Source organism: Urocitellus parryii, chromosome 4, assembly GCF_045843805.1.
Source record: "Urocitellus parryii isolate mUroPar1 chromosome 4, mUroPar1.hap1, whole genome shotgun sequence".
Lineage (NCBI taxonomy): Eukaryota > Metazoa > Chordata > Mammalia > Rodentia > Sciuridae > Urocitellus > Urocitellus parryii.
In genome coordinates, this window is record NC_135534.1 from 84,565,260 (window position 1) to 84,587,321 (window position 22,062).

General features: G+C 39.6%; 1 protein-coding gene across 1 annotated transcript in view; it reads left to right on the forward strand.

Annotated features, from left to right (window-relative positions):
• Endod1 (endonuclease domain containing 1) overlaps window positions 1–10,906 on the forward strand; it is a 29,355-nt gene extending 18,449 nt beyond the window's left edge. Inside the window, exon 2 of the mRNA XM_026396115.2 lies at window positions 7,597–10,906. Within this exon, the coding sequence (XP_026251900.1) occupies window positions 7,597–8,799 (1,203 nt within the window). The 3' untranslated portion in view covers window positions 8,800–10,906. The remainder of the gene's footprint in view (window positions 1–7,596) is intronic.
• Window positions 10,907–22,062: the final 11,156 nt, after the last annotated feature.

Sequence of the window (22,062 nt, forward strand, 5' to 3'; positions counted from 1 at the left end):
AAATGTGATACTCTTGATATGAAGATGTATTTGTAGGAATATAAAACATTAGCTATTGGGTATACTTTTTTAAATTAATTTTTTTATTTAATTATGACAGCAGAATGCATTACAATTCTTACTACACATATAGAGCACAGTTTTTCGTATCTCCAGTTGTATACAAAGTATATTTACACCAATTTGTGTCTTCATACATGTACTTTGGATAATAATGTCCATCACATTCCACCACCATTTCTAACCTCATGCCCCCTCTCTTCCCCTCCCATTCTTCTCCCCTATCTAGAGTTCCTCTGTTCCTCCCATGCTCCTTCTCCCTAGTTCACACTCTGATCCCACCACATACTAACTGTGTGACCTTGGGCAAGTTATTTAATCTTGATGACCCTTAGTTTCCTCACCTATCAAAAGGCGATACTGATAACACATAGTGTTATGTTTAGATGTTGTTATGTTTAGATGAAGGAATGAGTTAGCTCAGTCACTTACTAATTCAATACATGTAAAGCTCTTAGCATAGTATTTGGCAGATAGAAGTCATTAATGTTGGCTTTTATTATCATTACCAATTCCAATGCTTCTTTCTATAGTGCTAGGCACATATAATATAGGCTTAATAAATATTGATGACTATTTCCCCTCCAGTATTCCTTTTCAAATTTCTATCCCATTTGTTAAATATTACATTTATATTATCCCCCAAATTGAATGTCTCCCTTCATTTAGTTCTGAAACAAAAAAGAAACCCCATGGGGTTAAATAGTTTTTACTATTTGGTATAAGAAAACAGACTAGCTTGTTTACAGAAGCAATGTTTTTCTTGGTACTAAATTTGAAAAGGAATTTATTATAAGATTATTTATGGAGCATGAGGCTGGTGGAATGGGGACAGCTCATTCTTCTAAAACCTACTTAACATGTTGAGATTAGAAAAAAAATTTCCATTAAATACAGCAACTCTATCAAATTACATCAGCAGTCCAGAGGGACTGGGTCACAGGGAGGTGGATCAGACAGAGAGAGCTTTGTATGTTCCCCTACCTCCAGAGGTTCCACTGGGAAGCCAAAGAGTTAAGATTGCAAAAGGACAGGTATAATCTAGAAATTGTAATCTGAAATTACTTCTTACGTCATAGGTCTATTTTTGTCTTTATGGAGCAGAGTTGTCAGTAATTTACTGTAATTGCAATAACCAGATCATTAAACTATGACTGTAGAAAGCATAGAAAAAATACATCTGTCCTTTCAGTGACAGTAGCAAAGAATATACTTGACTGTTTTTGTCAAGTACTATTCCCATTAAAAATCAAGTCTCCATACCTTAGAGAGGTATTTTAGTCACATGCACACGCGGGCATCCCTCAGAAAACAAGAGCTTATCAACATGTACTCGGTTGCTTTGTAGAAGGTAGTGAGCATGTTAATGATGGGGAGCTGGCTTACTAATTTTATTTAGATTTTTTTTTCACATGATTCTTTAACAAAGGCATTAGCGTGGTAGGACAGAATGGAAACTTAAGCAGTTGAAGAGCTGACAAGCTGTAGTTTTGCATGCTGAAACACAGCAGCTCTCCTTACTGACATTTAACTATAGAGGCTAGCAGCTGCTAACAGGTAACTATAACAGATAACTGCAGTGGCAGAAGCAGGAAACAATGTAGCAGGGACAGAACACCTTTAGGCTTACTGCAGTAAAAGTCTCCAAGCTGTATGAGGTAAGAGACCCTAGGTTTGTTGACAAGCATATGCCCATGTAACAAATGTAGAGTGCATCTCTAATAGAATTGCACCAACTCCTTTGCCTTGATGTACCCAAAACTTGCTTACTTATAAAAGTAAAAGCCTTGCTGTGCTCGGGACTCAGAATTTGGGAATTATTCCTCTGGGCCATGGCACCATTAATATTGTTGCTTCCAGATCTTGGTGCCCCAACCCTTATTTCCTGCTACATTAGAATATCAGTCATCTTGGCATCAGAAGAAAGTTTTGTCATATGTTAAAACACTGGCTGTAAACCAGAGAGCAGTTTAGCTTTAACAGGCATTTCTCTCAATGGAGATCAGTTAGTAGGATATTTAAAGGTCCTGGGATTTAATATCATTTTATAAGTGATGTGGAAAAGTGGCTTCATAATGTAGTGTCCAATTTTGGTGGATGATTCCATGTTACAAAATGTAAAATCAATGGACATAAATTCTAAGAAAACAGAAATGCATCATGAACAGATGAAAGAGTTATAAGTAGTAGATAATGCAGATGAGTTAGCTGGAAAACAGAATCAAATTGTTTATAGACTGGCCATTGTGGCTTATGGCAGGTCTGGGAGTCCCTGTACCCTACCCTTGGTGAAGGACTTCAGCCTATAACATTCTTGGCACTATCAGTAAAGGTGCTGAGAAGTGCTGCTCTGCTTATTCTAAACACTTATCCTGAGGTAGTCTACAAACAGAAAGAAAGAGAGAGATTTAAGCAAAGTAGATAAATTTGGGGATAATAAATCTATAGTGAATTTAAAGGCATTCTTTAGGAGACACTTAAATCTGGGACAATGGATAAGACATCTGGCCTAACAGATGTGGAATTCTTTTTCTCCCACTGAAAACACACAGAAATTCTGGATAAAATATATTATTTAAAAAAATTAAATTCCTACTTAAGCAATTCTTTTTTGATGCCATAAATATAAGAAATAGAGAGCCAAAGTTATGTGTGGGAAATCACAAAGATATTAGGAACTAGGTCTCTGATATGCCTGGGGACAGAAGTCAAAGCCACATACCACGTGCATGACATGGAACTGGAGCTGGGTTCATGGGTGGAGCTGGGAGCTGGGAAGGTGCTGCAGCACTGGTGAACCAGGCAAGAAAACTCGACTCACAGGTTGTTATAGAAGGCAGCTACCTACACCATGTCATGAGTGTACACATGGCACCCTCCAGACCTAAGCCTAAAGCCAGCACCTTCCCTTTGTGTAGGTTCAAATTTGCACTGCCTTCTCCATGTGGAAACCCTGAACTGGGAAGATAACTCAGAGTCAACTGCAATAAGTAATCTTATTGTCCCACCCACCTACCACCAACAGAACACCCTGGGCCTCTTGTGAAGTCAAGTCCAGCAACAAAAACTGCAGAGCACTTGTAAATACCCACCACCTTGAAGTTATTCAATTAGTTAGAAGCAACAAAATAAACTGAAAAAAAAACCCACAACAAATAAATAGAAAATATTGTAAGGGACTTTAAAATAATTGTGTCTAAACTAATGAAATGTTAAAAAGAATTAGGTAGAAATAATTTGAAATAGAAATTCTAGACAAGAAAAATATCATTGAAATGGGAAAAAAAATCTACATAAACAGGTCAGAAAGACTAAACATAGGGAGGAGAATATAGCTCAGTTGGGAGAGTGCTTGCCTTGCATACACAAGGCCCTGGGTTCAATCCCAAACATCATACACACAAAAACAGACTAGGTATAGCTAAAGAGAGCCAGTGAATTGGAAGCCAGATCTTAGGAACTCACCTAGAATGCATTATGGAGAGATAATGAGATTAAAATGGAAAAAGAGGATATGACACAGAAAGGATAGAAGGTTCTCCAAAGAGAGAATAGAAGGCTTATGAAAGATCAGCATATCTTCTTATAAAACATTGCTATCATTTTTGTCAGAGATGTAATACTGGATTAGATAAACCTTGGGAAATTTCCCTAGTTTTTAGTTTGTGTTTTAATTTTGTAGTGATATATATACACATTAATTTGCCCACTTCAGTGTGTTGTACTAGGGCCATGAGCAGACAAGCCAAGTCCACAGTGTGGACACCGCCGGGGTTCCCGATGGAGGAGCAGCCTTATGCAGACCACCACAGTTCTTTCTCCAACACCCAACACAGGGCTGATGGACAGAGGTGGGCATTGGACTCAAGGACAGCCTGTTTGTCATGGCCTGGTATGAAAAGAAGAGCTGAGGAAATCGGACTCTGTCTTTTTAGCATTTAAGTAGGAAATTAAGTAACAGAAGAGGCTAAAATGGAAGGTTAACTATATGTCAAGTGGCTAGAGAGTGCACAGTGGTCCCTGTGCAAGCTCAGATTATGAAGGAACAGCGATCAAGTGTAAGAAGCAGCCCTGGAGAAGAAAAGAGCTGTGCAGGAAGAAATAGGGGGGCAAATCCAGGTTGGAGGGAAAGAGGACGGCTGACAGGTCAAGTGTGCTGTCTCTCAAAGGCAGGCAGTAGTGTCTGATTAGTCTCAACCACACACCTTCTGCCCAAATTCTCTTGCACTGCCTGGAATCCATTTCTATTTCCAGCAGTAGAGGTACACCACAATGCCTGGGTCTTTGTGGACCCTGTTATTTAAGCTTTTCTTGGGTTTCTGTGCCTTTTATCCTTCTAATGAACCCATCATTATAGGGAGAAACTATAATGAGTCTTTGTTCCTTGAAAATAGAAGGTCTTAAGGAACACCAACCAGAGTCCGTTAAGCTATACAATTTACCTAGGTCACCTTGGTTACATAGAGTCCCTTTCCTGTTTAATTCACCCTGTGGAGTGGGAGTGGAGGAGATTGTGATGGGGCTGATTTTCTGATTTTTTCCTCAGAAGGTCTACTGTGCCGGATGCTTGCTCTTCTGTGTTACCTTTGCTGGTGTGAAGAAGGAAAGGGCAACTGTCAAGGGAGGTGTTAACAGGAACAGTGCCTTCTTCTAGAGAGAAGATGGGATTGCAGACAGTGTGGTCATTTTTCCCTACTTTCTGATAGAGGAAACTGTAGAGCTATGTCCATGAAGATGATGGGAAATGGTATGGCTTAGTGACACATGCTTAAGGCAAGACCCCAGTTCAAATCCTAATCCTGCTGATCATTATTGGATGACTAAAAAGTTACCTAATTTTTCTGTGTCTTAGTTTCACCATCTGAAAAGTAAGTTCAAAACGCCTTCTGTATATTATATTAAAAATATTTAAGGTATAATTCAAAGAATATTAGTCTCCACCACCTCCCACATTAGTATGTAGGTAGACTATCCAGGCATTCTATCTCTATTTTAGACATGATATTGTCGTCAAATCTAGGTTTTGTAACAATATAGTGATCATGGATATGGGGTTCTGAAAAAGTCAGAGGGAAGGGGAGGGAAGATGTGCTTTTTACCTCCAACATGTCCAGTACATATAGTTTCATTAGTTATTCCTAGGAAGGGCTGCTCAGAGGAGCACACAGGGCCCAGTGTGGAATTGGGCCCTGACCTTCCCAGGCACCTGGGCAAGAGTCTTAACCTGGTTGCTGGGTGCATGACTGCAGAAGAAATCTGTAGCCCCATGAACCCAAGTGAACTGAGAGAATGTAGAAGTACCCAGCTCAGCCTCCTCTGACTGTAGCAACCCAGAGATCATGTTCTGCAGTTTGGAAGTCAACCCAGTATCCTGGTTTCTGCCTAAGAACAGGATACTACATGCTTGCCTGCCTTCCTCCCCCCACCCATTTGTCTTCCCTTTTCTATTTTTCCCTTTTCTCCTCTTGCTTCCCTCACTTTGCTTCTTTCCCTTTCCTCATCCAAGAATCCCTGTCTTTGCTCTGGTCCCAGGCCTGCCAACTATTCTTGTGGGCACCATTTCACCAGTGGGTGGCCCTTGTGATGAAGGCACTTTGGCAATGCTGCCTCTGCTCTGTCACAGGGTGCCAACTCAGAAACCATCTCCAGAGTTCCCCTAGAACAGCTGAAGACATTACACCAGGTTAAATACAGACAGAATGCCCTAGTAACCATCTTATACCCAAGGCCCCATGGATCTTAACTCTGCCATATCTTGATCTCATGATTTAGGAATGAAGTGAATATTTCCTTGGGGTATATCTTTCAGCTAGACAGAGATAGGAGATTTGCAAAATGAATGAGTTTCTTATCTCTGTCTTACAGGGGAGGTGGTGGGAGTGGAGAGCGTCTAGGATCATTGCTCCATCTAAGACTGGGGGAAGAGTGGAGTGAGTGAGTAGCTCAACCTGTGGGTTATTCCATTAGGCTTCAGCAGATATTTCTGTTTCAAGACAAATCACTCATCCATTTCCCTCCCTACCCCTACATGAGCATGCATGAGAGGGAGGGCCTGCACCTGCCACTGCAGAGATGGAAAAATGTGGGGTTGTGCTGTGCCCAGATGGGAGGTACAACACAATTCCTGTGGCTTTGATTACACTGGGGGGTTGTATGATGGATTTAGCGAGTGACACCAGTACTAGGGAGTCAATTCCCTAGGAACCTGTGCATTAAATTATTTTAATTAGTTTAATTGTTTGTTGATTTCCTTTTAAAATTACATATATTATAAATAATTTATGGTTTGATGTAGGTAGGGGAAGTACAGAGAGGGAAGTAAGAACATCAAGAGGAAACAAACAAACAAAAAAAAACCCATCATTTACATCTCCAAGAAGCAAACAACCACTGTTGGCTTCTTGTGTCTGCTTTCAAAGATTATTGTTGCATATTTTTTGGCTTTTTAAAAAAAAATTATGATCATTGAATTTTATATTTTTCATTTTGCTTTCAATAGCATATAGTTTCCTACCACTGTAAACTTACCATGATTATAAATGCTTTTTAATGGATTTGAGATATTTGTTTGATGAATATAACATTATTTATTTAACTTGTCTTGTTTTTGCAAATGTGGATTTGTTCTCTCACCTGCTATTATAAATACTGCAATGATGAGCATCTCAGGGCCTGAACATGAATAAGAATAGGCCTTGAGCTGGATACTGTGTGTGTCAGGCCTTGAGCTGGATTCTATGGAGACTGTACAGGGCCCCTGGTGTCAAGTAATTTACAGTCTAATTTGGGAAATAAAAATATAGTCCTTGGTTAATCCTGATCTCAAACAGCAGTTAGTCTAATTTGAATTTGAGGTTTGTCTGATATCTAATAATTGACAACAAATTATGTTTTCCTCCCATTTGGTTTAAATGGTCTGATTACAGCAGTTGGTTTTATACATCCTAAAATTGTAAGTATTTGTGAAGAACCTGTGCATTAAATTGCAGGCAGCATTGACATAATTCTTGAGTGCATTTCTGATTTTTATGGGCCTTTTGAGATCTACTCTCTTATTTTTTTTTTGTTTTTAAAATTACTTTGAAAATCTCATGGGGAAATATTCCAAAAAAGAACTATGAAATTCCTAAAAGTTGAGGAGATTCATAAAGAATGCCATGGGTTGGCTTATAACATAGTGGTAGAGCATGTGCTAATGTGAATAAGACTCTGGGTTCATTCCTGGGGGGGGGGGAGATGCCACAGCTTTGTGTGTGTATGTGTGTGAGTGAGGGCATGGAGCTGCATGCAGATCAGGGATGGGGAGACATACAAGGAGTAAAATAGGAAACAACCTTTTTGAAGGATGCTTTCAAATTCTAGGATTGTGAAATACTAGAATGCAATGTATGTATATCTGAGCACCAAGTCTTTCCAAACTCAGCTTTAGAAATGTGAGAGTAATAGGGACTTTCCCAGAGTCTTAGTGGAATGATCCAACTGTGTACCCTCTGCTCTGGATGGGGATGCATCTCAGCATCTGTTTTCTTCTTGCAGATTGATGACCCCCACAGCAGCCTTGAGGAGGTGATGAATGAGGCCGAGGCCATCACCTCTGTGAACAATCTGGGAAGCAAGCAAGCCTTGAATACAGATTACCTTGATTCTGTTTATCAAAGAGGACAGCTGTACCCCTTCACCCTCAGCAGTGATCTCCAGATGGCCACATTCACTCTCACAAATTCAGTTCCCATGACCCAGTCCTTCCAAGAACGATGGTACATGAATCTCAACAGCCTGGTGGACCAGGCCTTAGTCCCGCACTGTGGCAACGGGGAGGACCTGTATATCATCACAGGTGCAGTGCCCTCAGGCAGCAAAGTTAAAGACAAAGTGACTATCCCTGAGTTTGTCTGGCTGGCAGCCTGCTGTGCTGCCCCTGGAGGAGGCTGGGCCATGGGCTTTGTCAAGCATACCGGGGACAGTGACATCATCGAAGATGTGATGGTGAAAGACCTCGAGAAACTGCTTCCATTTAACCCTCAGCTTTTCCAGAACAACTGTGGTGGGACTGAGCAAGACACAGAGAAAATGAAAAAGATCCTCGAAATGGTTAATCAAGTCCAGGATGAGGAGCGAATGGTGCAATCTCAAGAAAGCTCTAGTCCCCTCCCCAGCACCAAGAGCAAGAGGTCTGCCCTACTGCCTCCAGAGACACCTGAGGGAAGTCGTAGCTTTTTGGGAAAACTCATAGGTTTCATTGCTACCCCAATCATAATGTTTTTCCAATTAATTTATTATCTTGTGGTGGAAATCCTGAAGAACACTGTCTATTTCCTGTGGTGTGTTACCAAGCAGGTGGTTGATGGCATAGAAAGTTGCCTTTACAGCCTGGGCTCGGCTGTCATCTCATACTTCTTGGCTATTGGAGAAGAGTTGGTGAGCATACCCTGGAAGGTGCTCAAGGTCCTGGTCAAGGTCATAAGAGGCATTCTTCGGATCCTTTGTTGTCTGCTGAAGACCGTTTGCCGTGTTCTGAGCATCCCTCTCCGAGTCCTTGTGGATGTAGCCACTTTCCCTGTGTACACTGTGGGTGCACTTCCAGTCGTGTGCAAGGACATTGCCATGGGAATTGGTGGCACTATCGCTCTGCTGTTTGAGACTGCATTTGGCACTATGGGTGGCCTATTTCAGGTTGTTTTTAGTGTTTTCAAGCGGATTGGCTACAAGGCTACTTTTGACAATTCTGGGGAGTTATAGAATTCAAAAAATAAATAGTATCTAGTCAGAGTGAATTTGATCTTTTTTTTTAATAGAGAAAGCTGGAATATTTTGTTTTTACAATGGGTTTCTATCACTGTTAATTGTCATTATATTTTGGCTCTTGATGAGGGTGTTCATCTATTTTTGCAAAGAAATATGATGCAATTTAAATGACCCAAGAGAAATGCTCAGGGTGGGATTAGGTATGGGAATCTGCAGTGTATCTCTAGAGATATGTGAAACTTCCAAGCCATTAATAACTTCAGTGATTCACTAATACAGAGTAAAACACCTGAAACATTCTGATGTGCATTTATGATAAGTAAAAATTACAGGGAAAAGAAGCATTAGGATAACTTTTAACCAAAAGCTTTCTGAGAAAAGGAAAAAGAAACCTTGTTCTTCTCATTATGCTTTGAGATTTAAGGCAGAACCCATCTAAATATCCTCAGCCAATTTCTGAGCCTTTGCTTGTCCTTCTCCCCAACTCAGCTGACCTTGGGAAAGTGCAGAGGATGCTTTTCCATTGAAATAGCTTCTTTAGAGATATAAAACCTGTGATGTCTCTTAGCTTTCCATGGTTCTCAAGAACCTTTAGAGTTTTATTTTCTTCCAAAGTTGAAGATTGCATTTTTATTTTAGATAACGATAAGCATTTTATGCCAATTGTGGCATAACAAATTTTGGATGCAGCCTTGAATGGAGTAAATACAGCCCCTCAGGTGTAAAAAAGGGAACACAAGGCTAACAGTGTGCTCTTAAGTGGATGCTGCAGAACCAAGGATATCCTCAGTCAAGCTTGGATTAACTTGATGTATATTAAATCGCTGGCTGACAAGACTGAGCTCAAAGGTCTACATGTTAAATAATATGAAAATTTATACTCTGCAGCATACTACATCTTTTTAATGTATCAAGTAAGTACCCAATACAAAAAAACTGTTTTGACTTCTCTCCTTAAATAATTGTTATGGTATATCCATATTGAAATACAAAAATAAAAGAATATTCTGGCCATCCTGGGGAAAAATTTATGTATATAAATACTTAAGAATCTTTATCTCTTAGGAAATTATGTTTTTTAAAGAGAGAGAGAGAGAAGAGAGAGAGAAAAATTTTTAATATTTATGTTTCAGTTTTCGGTGGACACAACATCTTTATTTTATCTTTATGTGGTGCTGAGTATTGAACCCAGCACCCCGCGCATGCCAGGCGAGCACGTTACTGCTTGAGCCACATCCCCAGCCCCAGGAAATTATTTTTATAGTGTGTTTGAGGCTAGAAATGCAGGTGAAATTTGAAAGCCATTCCCATTTTTTGATCAAGCACTTTTCATTTTAAGTCTTGCACTAAAAATGGTAACAATAAGAATCAGATTTTGCTTTGCCTTCCACAGCTAGTATAGTCATCTGGATTTTTCTGAGTGTTCTAAAGAGTTTCTGTGACTAGGAAAGGGCCACAGTGGTGAAATACTGAACTTGGTATAGCCCATGAATCATCAGAAAGTTAGATGCAAAAGTTAGGAGTCTAGAAAGGTAACAGAGCTGGATGAAAAAGAGTGTAGCAAGAGGTACACTTTGTAGAAAAAGAGTTGAGTTCCACCCAGAGTGAAGCAGGGGCCATCAGGCTGCCAAGCTGATCAATTTTTGATGCAAGGTTAGGAGGGTGAGCACAATAATGGTACATGTTAGGGACAGATGACACTTGATTTATCCAAGAGTCCAAAGCAGTATTTGCCTACACTTTTGTATGGGTAAAGAGGAGGGTTAAGATTTGCCTTAGTACATCAGGTCAAGAATCCTGCTGGATGAAAGAAAGGGAATCTTAGAAGTGACCAGAGAGACAGAACTCATGAAGAGCTTGAGGCACAGGGAGGCAACAGGCTTGTCCTCAGTTTTATGACTAGCTGAGAGCAAAGCAGGAGCCAATGTTGCCCCATTACACCTAGGATGGCAGATATGGAAAAGTGTACTGTCACTCAACTATCTCCTCAAACCATAAGCAGGATTTTCTCATCCACCAAACAGGCTCTAGGCCCTGAATTTAGCATGTGCAATGCTTTCAGATGCTCAATAAATGAAATGAAATAAATGAAAATGATTGTCATCCACATGGGACATCGTGCTTACTGCATTTCATGTAACCTGTTTTCCCTTATAGTACATATTTGCATACCGGAAGGTCCAAATTTGGAAACTGAGAAGCATCTATGGCAGTTTGCGTCACTTAGCATCACGCAAAGAATAGGACATCCAAACCGCTTCTTGAGAACCATTTGGAAATGTCTTCTTTTTTTCCACAGTCATTTCTTTATTGTCTGTTTATTTAGACTTTCATGACATTTTTTGAGACCTTAGAAGGAATAATGAAAAAATCTTCATGAGGTTAGGTGGCTGAGGCCCTTTACTCTGGACCAATAGTGTAACTGTACCTCTAGTTCACTGGAACTGTTGTGTTGGTCTTGAAGCTCCACCAGGTACTAGACTGCTGGCTTGTTCCAAACTTTGGGAACTCTGAGGTAGGAGTTTGGGTTACTGAACCTCTGGCTTGAAGATTCTGCTGTGGCTCTGTTCTGTTCTTAGGCCCTGGTGGAAGTCCACCACTCTTACTCATTTATGGAGCCTGATTTTTTTTTTTTTTTTTGGTCTATGGATCAGTCATGTCTTTGGACTCCTCTTTTCCATTGTGCCTTTTGAACATTGGCTTCTCACTCGGCATCAGTACTTTCAGCAAATTGTAGATTAGGGAGTTGGGAGAAGGAGTGAAAGTGAAGCATTCTTCATTCTTCAATCATTCATTTATGTAGCAAACCTGTATTTAGTTATCAAGACTGTAGAGATTCATAATGCATGGATTACATCATCAAGGAGTTCAAATATGGTGGGAAGAATGCATGCTACAAACCATATTTGTGAAACATCTTGGTAAGTGCTACATTAAAGCTACTAGCAGCATGCCCTCTAGAGCTCAGGAGGAAAAACTATAAAACCATGAAAATTAAGGAGAACTTTTCAGAGAGTATGATAGAAGTAACCTGACGTTTTCAAGCTGTGTACAATGCTGTACATCTTTCAGATGCTCAATAAAGTAAATATTGGTAACTCATTAGCAGTTCTGAAAGAAGAGAATCTAAATGGTTGAAATGAGGTTTGGGGATTATCTACTGATTTTCAAATATTTTTGATCCATATTAACTTAAGCAATTCCTAGTCACATCTAGCTTTGTTCATTTTTTAAAAATATTGAGTCATACATGAGAAATAGAAGTTTTAATCAGTGAAACAGGGCTTAGAGCTACTTTTCAATGTTATTGGTGTCTTTCACAAATAAAGATCAAAGGCTTATTGCTTCATTGAGTCTGAATCACATAGAAGAGTATAGAAACACTCTAATTTATTGTATTTCCATTAAAAATCTCCCACAGTGTAAGAAATTACAAGCAGTCTCTGAAGTGAGGGCTGGTTGTCTTTGTGGCTTTTAGTGGGGTGCCCCCTCTGGGTGGAGATAGCAGTAATTCTTGGCTGCCTTTCAGGTAGGTGTGTTTGAGCCATGTGGTGTTCAGCATTTTGCCTAAGTTCACCACCTAAGTGTGTTTTTCCCAACAGCACACTGTAAGCAATAGCATAACCTGCTTGCCCTTCATAAGTGAGTTCTCAGGCTTCTCATTGGTTCTTTCTATAGGTATTTTCCTCAGATCATTGTTTGATCTCTAACAGTTTACACTCTAAACCAATTTTTAAGCTTCAATTTCAACAAAGAAAGCACTCATGCCCACTTGTCATTGATCCTTGGCTTATCGAGTGGGAGTACATAGTGAGCTGTTTTTAGGATGTGGACTTCCCAGAAGGTCACTCCTAGAGGCCAGTATTGCCTAATGGTTAAGAGCCCAAGTCCCAGAGTCAAAACTACATAGGCTAGAATCCTGGCTTCCCAACTTAATAACTGCGGTCTTAGGATAGTTACTTACCTTGGGTTCTTTACCTATAAAATGGGACTAATTATGAATAATGTATCAGGAGGGTTGTTGTGAAAATTAAAGGAGTTAATGAATAGAAAGTTTTCATTACTCTACCTGGTCCATGGAATCGATCAGCACATGGCAATGGTTATAGTCTAGCTGTTGATGGCAGTAACATCCACATAGCTTGGGTGAAATTGGTTGGAAGTTGCCATAAAGGCCAGGGTTTTCTAGATCAAAGCTGGAAGGGCCAGGGTCAAAGTACAGTCTGGGAGTCAAGGTCATGGATGAAAATGAAGGAAGCCAGGGCCACATCAGAGTGTGGGTGACTTGGAGGATCAGGTGAGTGTTGGACCCTGGAGTCTGGGAAGAAGAGTGTCAGAACACAGGAGTGTAACATGGTTCTAGCACTGCAGAGTAGAGAGACATTTTCCCTTCAGGCCCCTGCTGCACTGAGTCCACACTTTTCTAAGTTCCGGCTTCCTCAGAACCCTATTACTTACAAGGGAGTGAACTATACATTCAGCATATATATATATATATATATATATATATATATATATATATATATATATGTTAGCTGCTAAAAAGGATGGTAGCTCTCATCGTAAATAGTCATTATTTTTCAGTCTCTTTGAGTTAAGGCATTATGATTTATATCCCCAAAGATTAATTGATCCTGAAAAATTGATAACAGAGAATTTCTGGACCCCCATATTGGGACCCCTAGGCCTATACTTGCATGATCACCTGCTTTCCCCACACCAATATGCACTCACCACGTACAGTCTCCAAAAGGCCCTTCCTCTTCCTCAGTGTTGCGTCTTTCCACACGCAGTGTCTACATCCACAGCATGTGCTAACAACATGTTGGAACATTGGAGGCCTGGGTTTGATACAAAACTACATGATTTCTGCAAATTTAATAATAACATGTTACTTTTAATGAGAAATTATTTTGTTTGATAAAGAAGAACCATGCATTGGGGTTTCTAAGCCTTGACCTTTCAAGACTGGACTTGCCTATTTTATCTTGATATAGTTACTACTCCCTAAAAAGATCATTTGATCGTTTTTTCAATCCTGAGCCCCTTTCCTTAGGGAAAGCTGCTCAGACAGCCCCCTCCATGAATGGTCTTACCTCATGAGCACCTTAAACCCTCAGAAAGCTCTGGACAAGGGTAAAAAATTACAAGAGTAATAAGACTTTATCTAAGCAACCACCTAAAGTTAAACTTACATGGTTTTAAAGGCATAGGAAAATGCATGTCATGTTTAGTTAGAGGGCTTATGAGAATCAATACAATAATTTGATGGGGGTTGAGAAGATGTCTGATGTCATGAATCAGCTCTCATTAGTTCTCATGTGTCTGTGAGCCCTTCCTAAATACAAACATATTTTGGACATTCCTTGCTCATTTACAAGAGTATATTGACTTCCTTTTCATCTGAAGATGGCAGTCTCATCCACATAGAGTTTGCAAAAGTACTTTTACCTACAGGGTTTCATCTGATTTTTCCAAACATTGCATAGAATGCAGTATTGGCTAATGCACTTATATCCATTCAGACTTTGACAGTAGGAGTCTAGAATTTGATTATCTTTTGTGTAGAAAAAGGGCACACTTGCTAAGATAGACCAAGGTGCAATAAAAAAATGGATTTCTAAAAAAAGTTTATGAATGCAAAGAGAAGTTCTGCCTAGTCCTCTGTTGATCGATACCACTTCCAATTTGGAACATTACTATTTAGAACATCCTGTAAATCAGGAGAGGTCATTACCCCAACAAAACCTTCCAGAATTTCTGGCATCTTTGGTAGGACAAAAATCAAATTTGACATATGTTCTACACTATAGTGCTTCTATAAAGAGCTATGGTATAGAGTTTGGGGTTTTGTTTTGCCTGCCGGTCTGTTTGTTCTTGAGTCCATATTTTGGATTCTGCAGTTTTAGTTCACTTAAGACACCTTTGGGAATCTCTAAACCTTTGCAACGTTTCTATAAACTTATCTATAAAATAGGGCCAATAAAAATATCAACCTATAGGGTTTTATAAAGATCAAATAATCTGCATTAAAACATGATAAAATATCACATAAATGTAAAGGTTCAATATTCTAGGAGACTCCAGGGTTGGTCCTATTTATTTAAAAATTGATGCAAAGTTCATTTTTTAAAAGGTGGTCAGATACCAGTGAAAAATATTTGTCCCAAAACCATAAAATGGCATAGCCAAACATTGGATTTAACAATAAATGTTGAACATTAATGCCTTGGGAAGGCTCTAACTTAAGGTCCTGAGAATTCTGCCTCTTATCTATCCTTAAGTCTTCCTTTCTGAAAACTCAAAAAATTTCCCTCTGTAGTAAACTACTCCACACACTTCATGCCCATTTGCTGCTCTGCATGAGTCACCCAAGTCCCTTTCATTTAATTGAAATGAAAGACACCATATGAGTCATGTAATAATAAGAGCTGCACAAGAAACAAGTGCCAGAGAATGCAAAGTCACAGGTGACTTTCAGAACTGGCAGAAGCCACCAGACTTCCTAGCAACCCATAAACTGCAGGCCAGGGCAGGCCTGCCCCCTGAGAATACCATACTCCTGGGAGTATGTTCTGAAGGTTGTAGCAAGTGTGTGTTTCCCTAAGATAGTTGCTGATTAGGCCTATTCAGGCATATCCTGTTCACTGCATCCAGAAATAAAATTCCAGAAAAGTATAAGTCCCCAAAGTGAGTAATTAACAGACTGGTGGAAAGGGGAGGGTTCTGTTGGGAAACAGGATACCTGATTTTGCTTTCTGTGAATGAACTGCACTTTTTCCAGGGAACACTATTGGTATATTTACAAAACAAGAAGAGAGGATCAAGCGAGATCATCTCTAGGGCCTTGGAAAATTGTAGATAAAGAATTTTTCAATAAACATTTTCATATCATTGGGCCACAGAGATTCTGATTGAGCTTTATCCACTTATCTCCTATCTGAAGCTTACCAAAAGACAAAGAAATCCCCTGGGACATTATTGGGAAAGACAATGACAGATTAGTTTTGGAAATATCATCACCATCATCATCATTATTATTATGGGTATTTCTTCTCTCCTGACTTACAGAATTAATTAGCAGGGTAACGTGAGCATTTAACCTGAGGGTATTTCAGAAATTCTGGTAATACTCCTTACTCCCCAATAACTCCCCCAGCAGCCTGCAGTGTTGCCAGAAATCTCACCACTTGGCACTCTTCCTGGAGGCTATGAAAACAAATAGAATGAGGAGAGTTAATATATTGTGTCAATACTAGCCACTTAGAGTAAATGATTTATTATGAAATCCTTCCCACTAGCTGGGAACAACTCCTACACACAAGCAATTGCTCTGACAGGTAAGAGGTGTGGTGGGAACACTGCACTGAAAGACAGGAGGTGCCTCTCTTAGGTCAGCGTCCCATGATTGTACATGGAATCTTCCTTACTAAGGCAAGCCTTTTATTAGGAGGGCTGGGAACCAAGTGTGAGGCCTTCTAATATCTTAGAAATAAGGCCACCAAATTGCCCTCTAAAATGTCAAATGTAAGATCATCCTCTAATGGACACACCTAAAAGAAACAGCAAGGCCCAAGTCACAGACAGGAGTGCGCTGGTAAATATTGAACAACCAGCTTTCTGGGAGATGGGAAAAGCCTCCAATGGTAATGTTTGCCATTTTCTGTTGTGTAAATGCTCCCACCATGGCTGATTTCAAGCTCCCCGTGTGGAATCACTGAAAGCAGAATGGGGATGATCTGTGAGAGCAATCTGGGTTCCTGAGCTGGTGGGAATTCCTGGGAACTGGCTTCCCCATCCATGACTTCATAATCCAATTGAGCATATCTAGATATAGATATATCGAAAATTTCCATTAGAAAGGAGTTGAAAAGCTAAAGTATAGCAAAGGAAGGAAAATCACTGAGAACCTTGCCACACCAATGAGAAATAATATTCAGAAGTGGGGTGTTTGGGGCAATTTGTTTTGAATATTTTCAAACCTGAAGGCTTCATCAGCTCTCCTATAAAAGGAATGCATCAATTTATTTTGGCTCAATGACATTAAATCACTATTTATCTAACACTTCTTTTAAAAGCTATTCCAACCCATCATTTAACCATGACCTGGCTTTCTCTGTTGATTTGCTCCTATGGAGACAGTACATTAAACACACAGATTTTAAACCTCCTTGACAATGCTTTATTACAGCAAAATTGAACAAAGTAGATTTTTATTGAGTTTCAGCTCCCCACAGAGTGTAAGAACGTAATGTACTTAAGATGCTAATGAGAGTGTTCCTGTCTGTATATCAGTTATATTTTCCAATTTAAATTAATATCATTATAGCATTGCCTTCCATCTCTCATGGGTTTAGTCTGAATTTGTTTCTCAGAGCAGTCTCATTTCTTTGAAAGCTCATTAGAGTCCACATTTGAACTTTTGAATCTAGAAAATACTATGTCATGGTGTCCAAATCAATAGAGAATTCTGTACACCCTTGGCTAACTTTCTCTTTCTCCATCTATCTTTCTCTACTGCCACATTTCTATCTCCCAAATCAGAACTTCTTCCTGGGAATCAGATATCATAAAAACTCTGCTGCCATTATATTTCAAGGTAATAGAATGCATTAATCAAGATTCATTTGGATGGATGCAATAGAAATCCATCTCCATCTAATCTAGTTCGACATTTACTGGCTCATTTAACAAATGCTTGCAAAGGCCCTGTTGATATCAGGGACTCAAATGATCACAGAACCCTCTCCCCAACCCTGACCCAGTGTCATCTTCATTCTCCCTTAGACTAGATGGTCCTTTTACTAGATGGTCCTTTTGCAGTGGTCAAGAAAGTGAAATAAAATGATTGATCCCGACATGGTTATGGGTGCATGTGATGGTGGTAGCCATTGTCATAGAAGGACAAAGAGAGGACGCAAGATAGACATCTGTAATAGTCCCTCATAGATTCACTTACAGCATTATTTAAGAGATATAATAATGCCCTTTAAATCTGTAAGGTGCCTTAAGATTTATAAAACTCCTTTGCATTTTTTAGTGGACCACATTTGAACCATAGATAATGTTTAGTTTCTGGATTATCTTACACACACACGCACACACACACACACACACACACACACACCACACAAGTTCTGGCAATTCTGGGCCAGCATTTCTACAAGGCCATAATGCACTGGAGCTGAGAGGGCAGGGTGAACACTCTGCAGTTTGTCATAGTCACCATCAGGTCTCTGTTACTCCTCTGACCTGACCCACTTTGCTCATTTAGTTTATTCCTATGGCTATTTGGATTTGCTGATTCCCAACATGATCTCATTCCTTTCACCTGTGTCACTAATTGTCCCACTTTACATTTTAAACAAAGATTCAGAGATTCAACTGACCATCCTAGGTTGACATCCCAGGTGACACTCAGAAGCCAGATCTTAGAGACTGAGGCTGTCGTGTCCCACTGCACAAGGCTGTGCAGATCGTGCACAGGCTTCATGCTGTCTTCTGTGTGAACAGAGCCCTCCAGGGTTGTCTGATCAGCACTGTACCTGGAATCCCTGAGGCAATTTTTTCTTGCATTTCACTGTAGTTATAATGCGGTCACAAATTTGGTTGAAATGATGCAATTCCTTCAAAATTTACTGTAGAAAAATGCTCGTGATTAAATGAAGCAATGAATGATCAAGTTGGAAAAATACCTCAGTGATTATATCAGTAAAACCTACCATACAGCTAGATATTTCCCCTGACTTATGAACAAGATATATTTAAATCTGCGATAAATAACTCACTCTCTAATGGCCACACTTATTGTAGTGGTAATTTCATTGTCTTGAAATTGCCCTTGCTCCACAAGTAATCCTAATCTCTCAGTTTCCATGATTAAAATGAGAGCTTTGTCTTCAGCTTTTCTGTTAAGACAGTGATATTTAATCCTGGCTACATATTTGAACCACCAGGGAGATTTATTTTTAAATTACTGTTTAGGCTTCATCTCCAGCTTTTTGAATAGAAACTTTGCCAAAGAAGATATACACATAGCAAAACAAACAAACAAACAAACACACCTGGAAAGATGGCTAGTATCGTTAGTCATTAGGAAATTAAAAATTCTAGTCACTATGAAATATAGATTTCTCTCATACACCTAAGAGTGGCAAGGATCTGGATCTCTCATTTATTGTTGGTGAAAATGTAAAATGTCACAACCCTACGAAAAACTGGCACTCTGCTTTTAGGTTTTTACTCCAAAGAAAAGAAAGCATGCATCCATACAAACACTTGCATATTTAGAGCAGCTTTGTTTGTGATAGCCCCCAAATAGAAATAACTCAAATGTCCAGCAAAAGGAGACAAACTATGGTACATCCACACAATGGAATACTATTCAGCAATAAAAAGGAATTGACACATACAACTACACAGGTAAATCTTAAAGCAATTATGCTATATTAAAGAAGTTAGACAAAAGAAAAACATATGTAAATTCTAGAAAATGTAAATTAATTTATAGTTCAGAAATCAGATCAATGTTTGCCTGGTGGTAGGGATGGAAGATGTAGGAAAGGATTAAAAACGGCAGAAGGAAACTTTTAGGACTGTATTCTATATGTTCATTATCTTTTTTTTTTTTAAATAACCTATGGAAAAAGGTGAAACTATTTCTATCCTAGAAAATTTTAAAAATTTTAAATCTTATTCAGTAGCTTGATTATAGTTGTAAAGTAGGATGTATACTTTTGTTATCATTCATCAAAATTGATTGTTAAATACGTGGAGTTTGATGCATACAGGTGTACCTCAATACAGATATAAAGAAATACTGATGCAGAGATTTCTCAGCCCCAAAGATTCTGATTTAATTGGTCTGGATGGGGCCCTGGCATCAGTGTTTATTAAAAACATCCACTGGGTTAGTTCTATGATTTGTAGATCATTACAGTTGCCCTGGGCTGGGTGGTTTGGGAAAGCCTTCCTAGTTTGTAGATTAGAGCAGCAAGGAATGGCTCCACAACAACTTGTCTTAATGAAAAAGTGTGTAAAATGTTCAAATCCATCACTCTCATGTCCAGTGGCTAGGTCTGGCTGCCTGAAACCTGGGGCTACTTTTTGGCCTTTCATAAAACAGAAGCAACCTCCACCCTTGACAACTATTCATCTACTCCCGAAGTCCTGACGCCTTCTTCACTGTCATTTCAAAACTGCCTTTCATTCATGTTGATGATATTTACCTAAAGACATTAGTTGAAGGGCTCGCATATGTAGAAACAGTGTGACTTAATCCATTCAAGCGATGTCAGTATAACCTTGGGCATGATGAGAAGCTGACATCAGATGTTCAGGTTTCATAGCTAAGACAGCATACTGTCCATCCACAATCCTTGGAGTTAGAGGAGAAATACTCCCAGGCCCAGTTCTTCCTACAATGCCAGACAAAGCTGACCGATGTCACTGACCTGGGACCATGGTAGTCAGGAACTCCAATTGGAGGCTGCTCCTTTTTGCCAAAACTCTTTCTACTCAGCCCAGGGACATAAAAAGATTCTGTTCCAAGTTTCACCCTGCCTCTTACTACTTTGAAAAAGTCAATCTCTCTTTGCTTTCATTTCCTCAGCTATAAAATTGAGATACCAAGATTATCTCTACTTACTGCAGCAAGGTTATTGTGAGGATCAAATTAAAAAAAATGGATGTGATTATGATTTATAAATAGAAAGGCATTATTATTTACCTAGATTATGCCAATGTTTAGTAGAAAGGAAATGGAAAGGCATAGACTAGGTTGGTAGGAAACTGGATGAGCCTCATGGGTCTGCAGGCGCCTAAGGAGTCCCTTCATTGCACAGTCTCTAGAAAACTGGACTTGCCGGGGTAATAACAATCAGAATGATATTAATAATAACAACAACAATGGCTACAATGTATTAAGCACTTATGTTCTAGACATTGTACAGAAGTGAACATCTATTTTACTGAGTTTACAAAGTAAGGCATTGAGGCATCCCCTGGCATGAAACACCCCTTGTTGCAGTCAGGTGTTCAACTCCCGGCCTCTCTGAGTATTCCAGTCCCCATTTGAGTTGTTCAATCTCAGAAGACTGTGAAGAGTTGTTTCCAGGAAAGTGAAGATTGAATAATGCTCATCACAAGTGTTGTGCAGATCCTGAAAATACTGCATCTGGATGCCCTCTGAGAGAGGATTTGCCCAGGTAGCCTCAGGGGGGTTTATAGCCTTAGCAGTTTGACAGAAAAACAGTCTGGGAAAACTGTACGGTTTCTTGTTGAGACTGTTCCCAGGAGAAATCTAATCTTCCTGTGAGAATGACCAGAACTTTGGCTCAGGTGGCAGCCTGAACTGCTTCCTGAAGCTCCTCTTGCTCACTTCAGCCTTGAGGCAGTTCAACCAACTGCCCAGAACCTGTCAGCTGAGCATACCCATATGTTGTTCTGCAGAGAGAGAATTGAGTTGGATGAGGCAGCCGTCCTTGAGGAACCTGTGATCAGGTCCCTCTGGTGAGTCAGTTTGTTTATTGTCCCTGCCTTTTAGCTTGCTTACTCTCCCATTCCCAGAACAATGCAACCCCAGAGAATTGTGCATTTATGACTAGTTAGTTCATTATGTGGTGAGAAGTGAGAGGATATATGAAAAGTGCTTAGTTCATGACTGGATACATTAAAAGTGCTTCCTAAATAGCTGATGTCATGCCAGCAGTTATTGGTGACCATCACCCTCCTTCCTGACTCCACTGGCAGGCTGTCCATGCAGGATGTGAAGTCCAGCTGCAGATCTCTGATACTGTCATGAATGCTCACATCCCATAGCCCTTGGAGAAGAGTTGCACACTGCTCCAGCTCCAAGCTGTTGGGTTGGACAAAGAAGACAAGGAAGGTGATCTGATCACCAACACACATTTCTCTCTAGTGCATTTACAAAAGGATTGAATCTCAGAATTACTCATGCTGAGAAATTAGATATTGTAGGTATTGTCTCTAAATGATAATATTATGCAAGGACATGGCATTATTATTTTCACAAGGCAAAGGGAAAACAGTTTTCCATGTTAGCTGAGGTTGAGTCTTGTGAAAAGAGCACAGAAGTGATCAACCATTAAACAATGAGAAATATGTCCATCTTCACTGAGGGAGACAGCGTTTGCATACAATGAAAACGTAACTGATCAATGAAATGAAACTCAGGATCTATCTGGATTTTTCTAATTACTAAAAAAAGCAGACCTTATACCTGTAATCTATTTTATC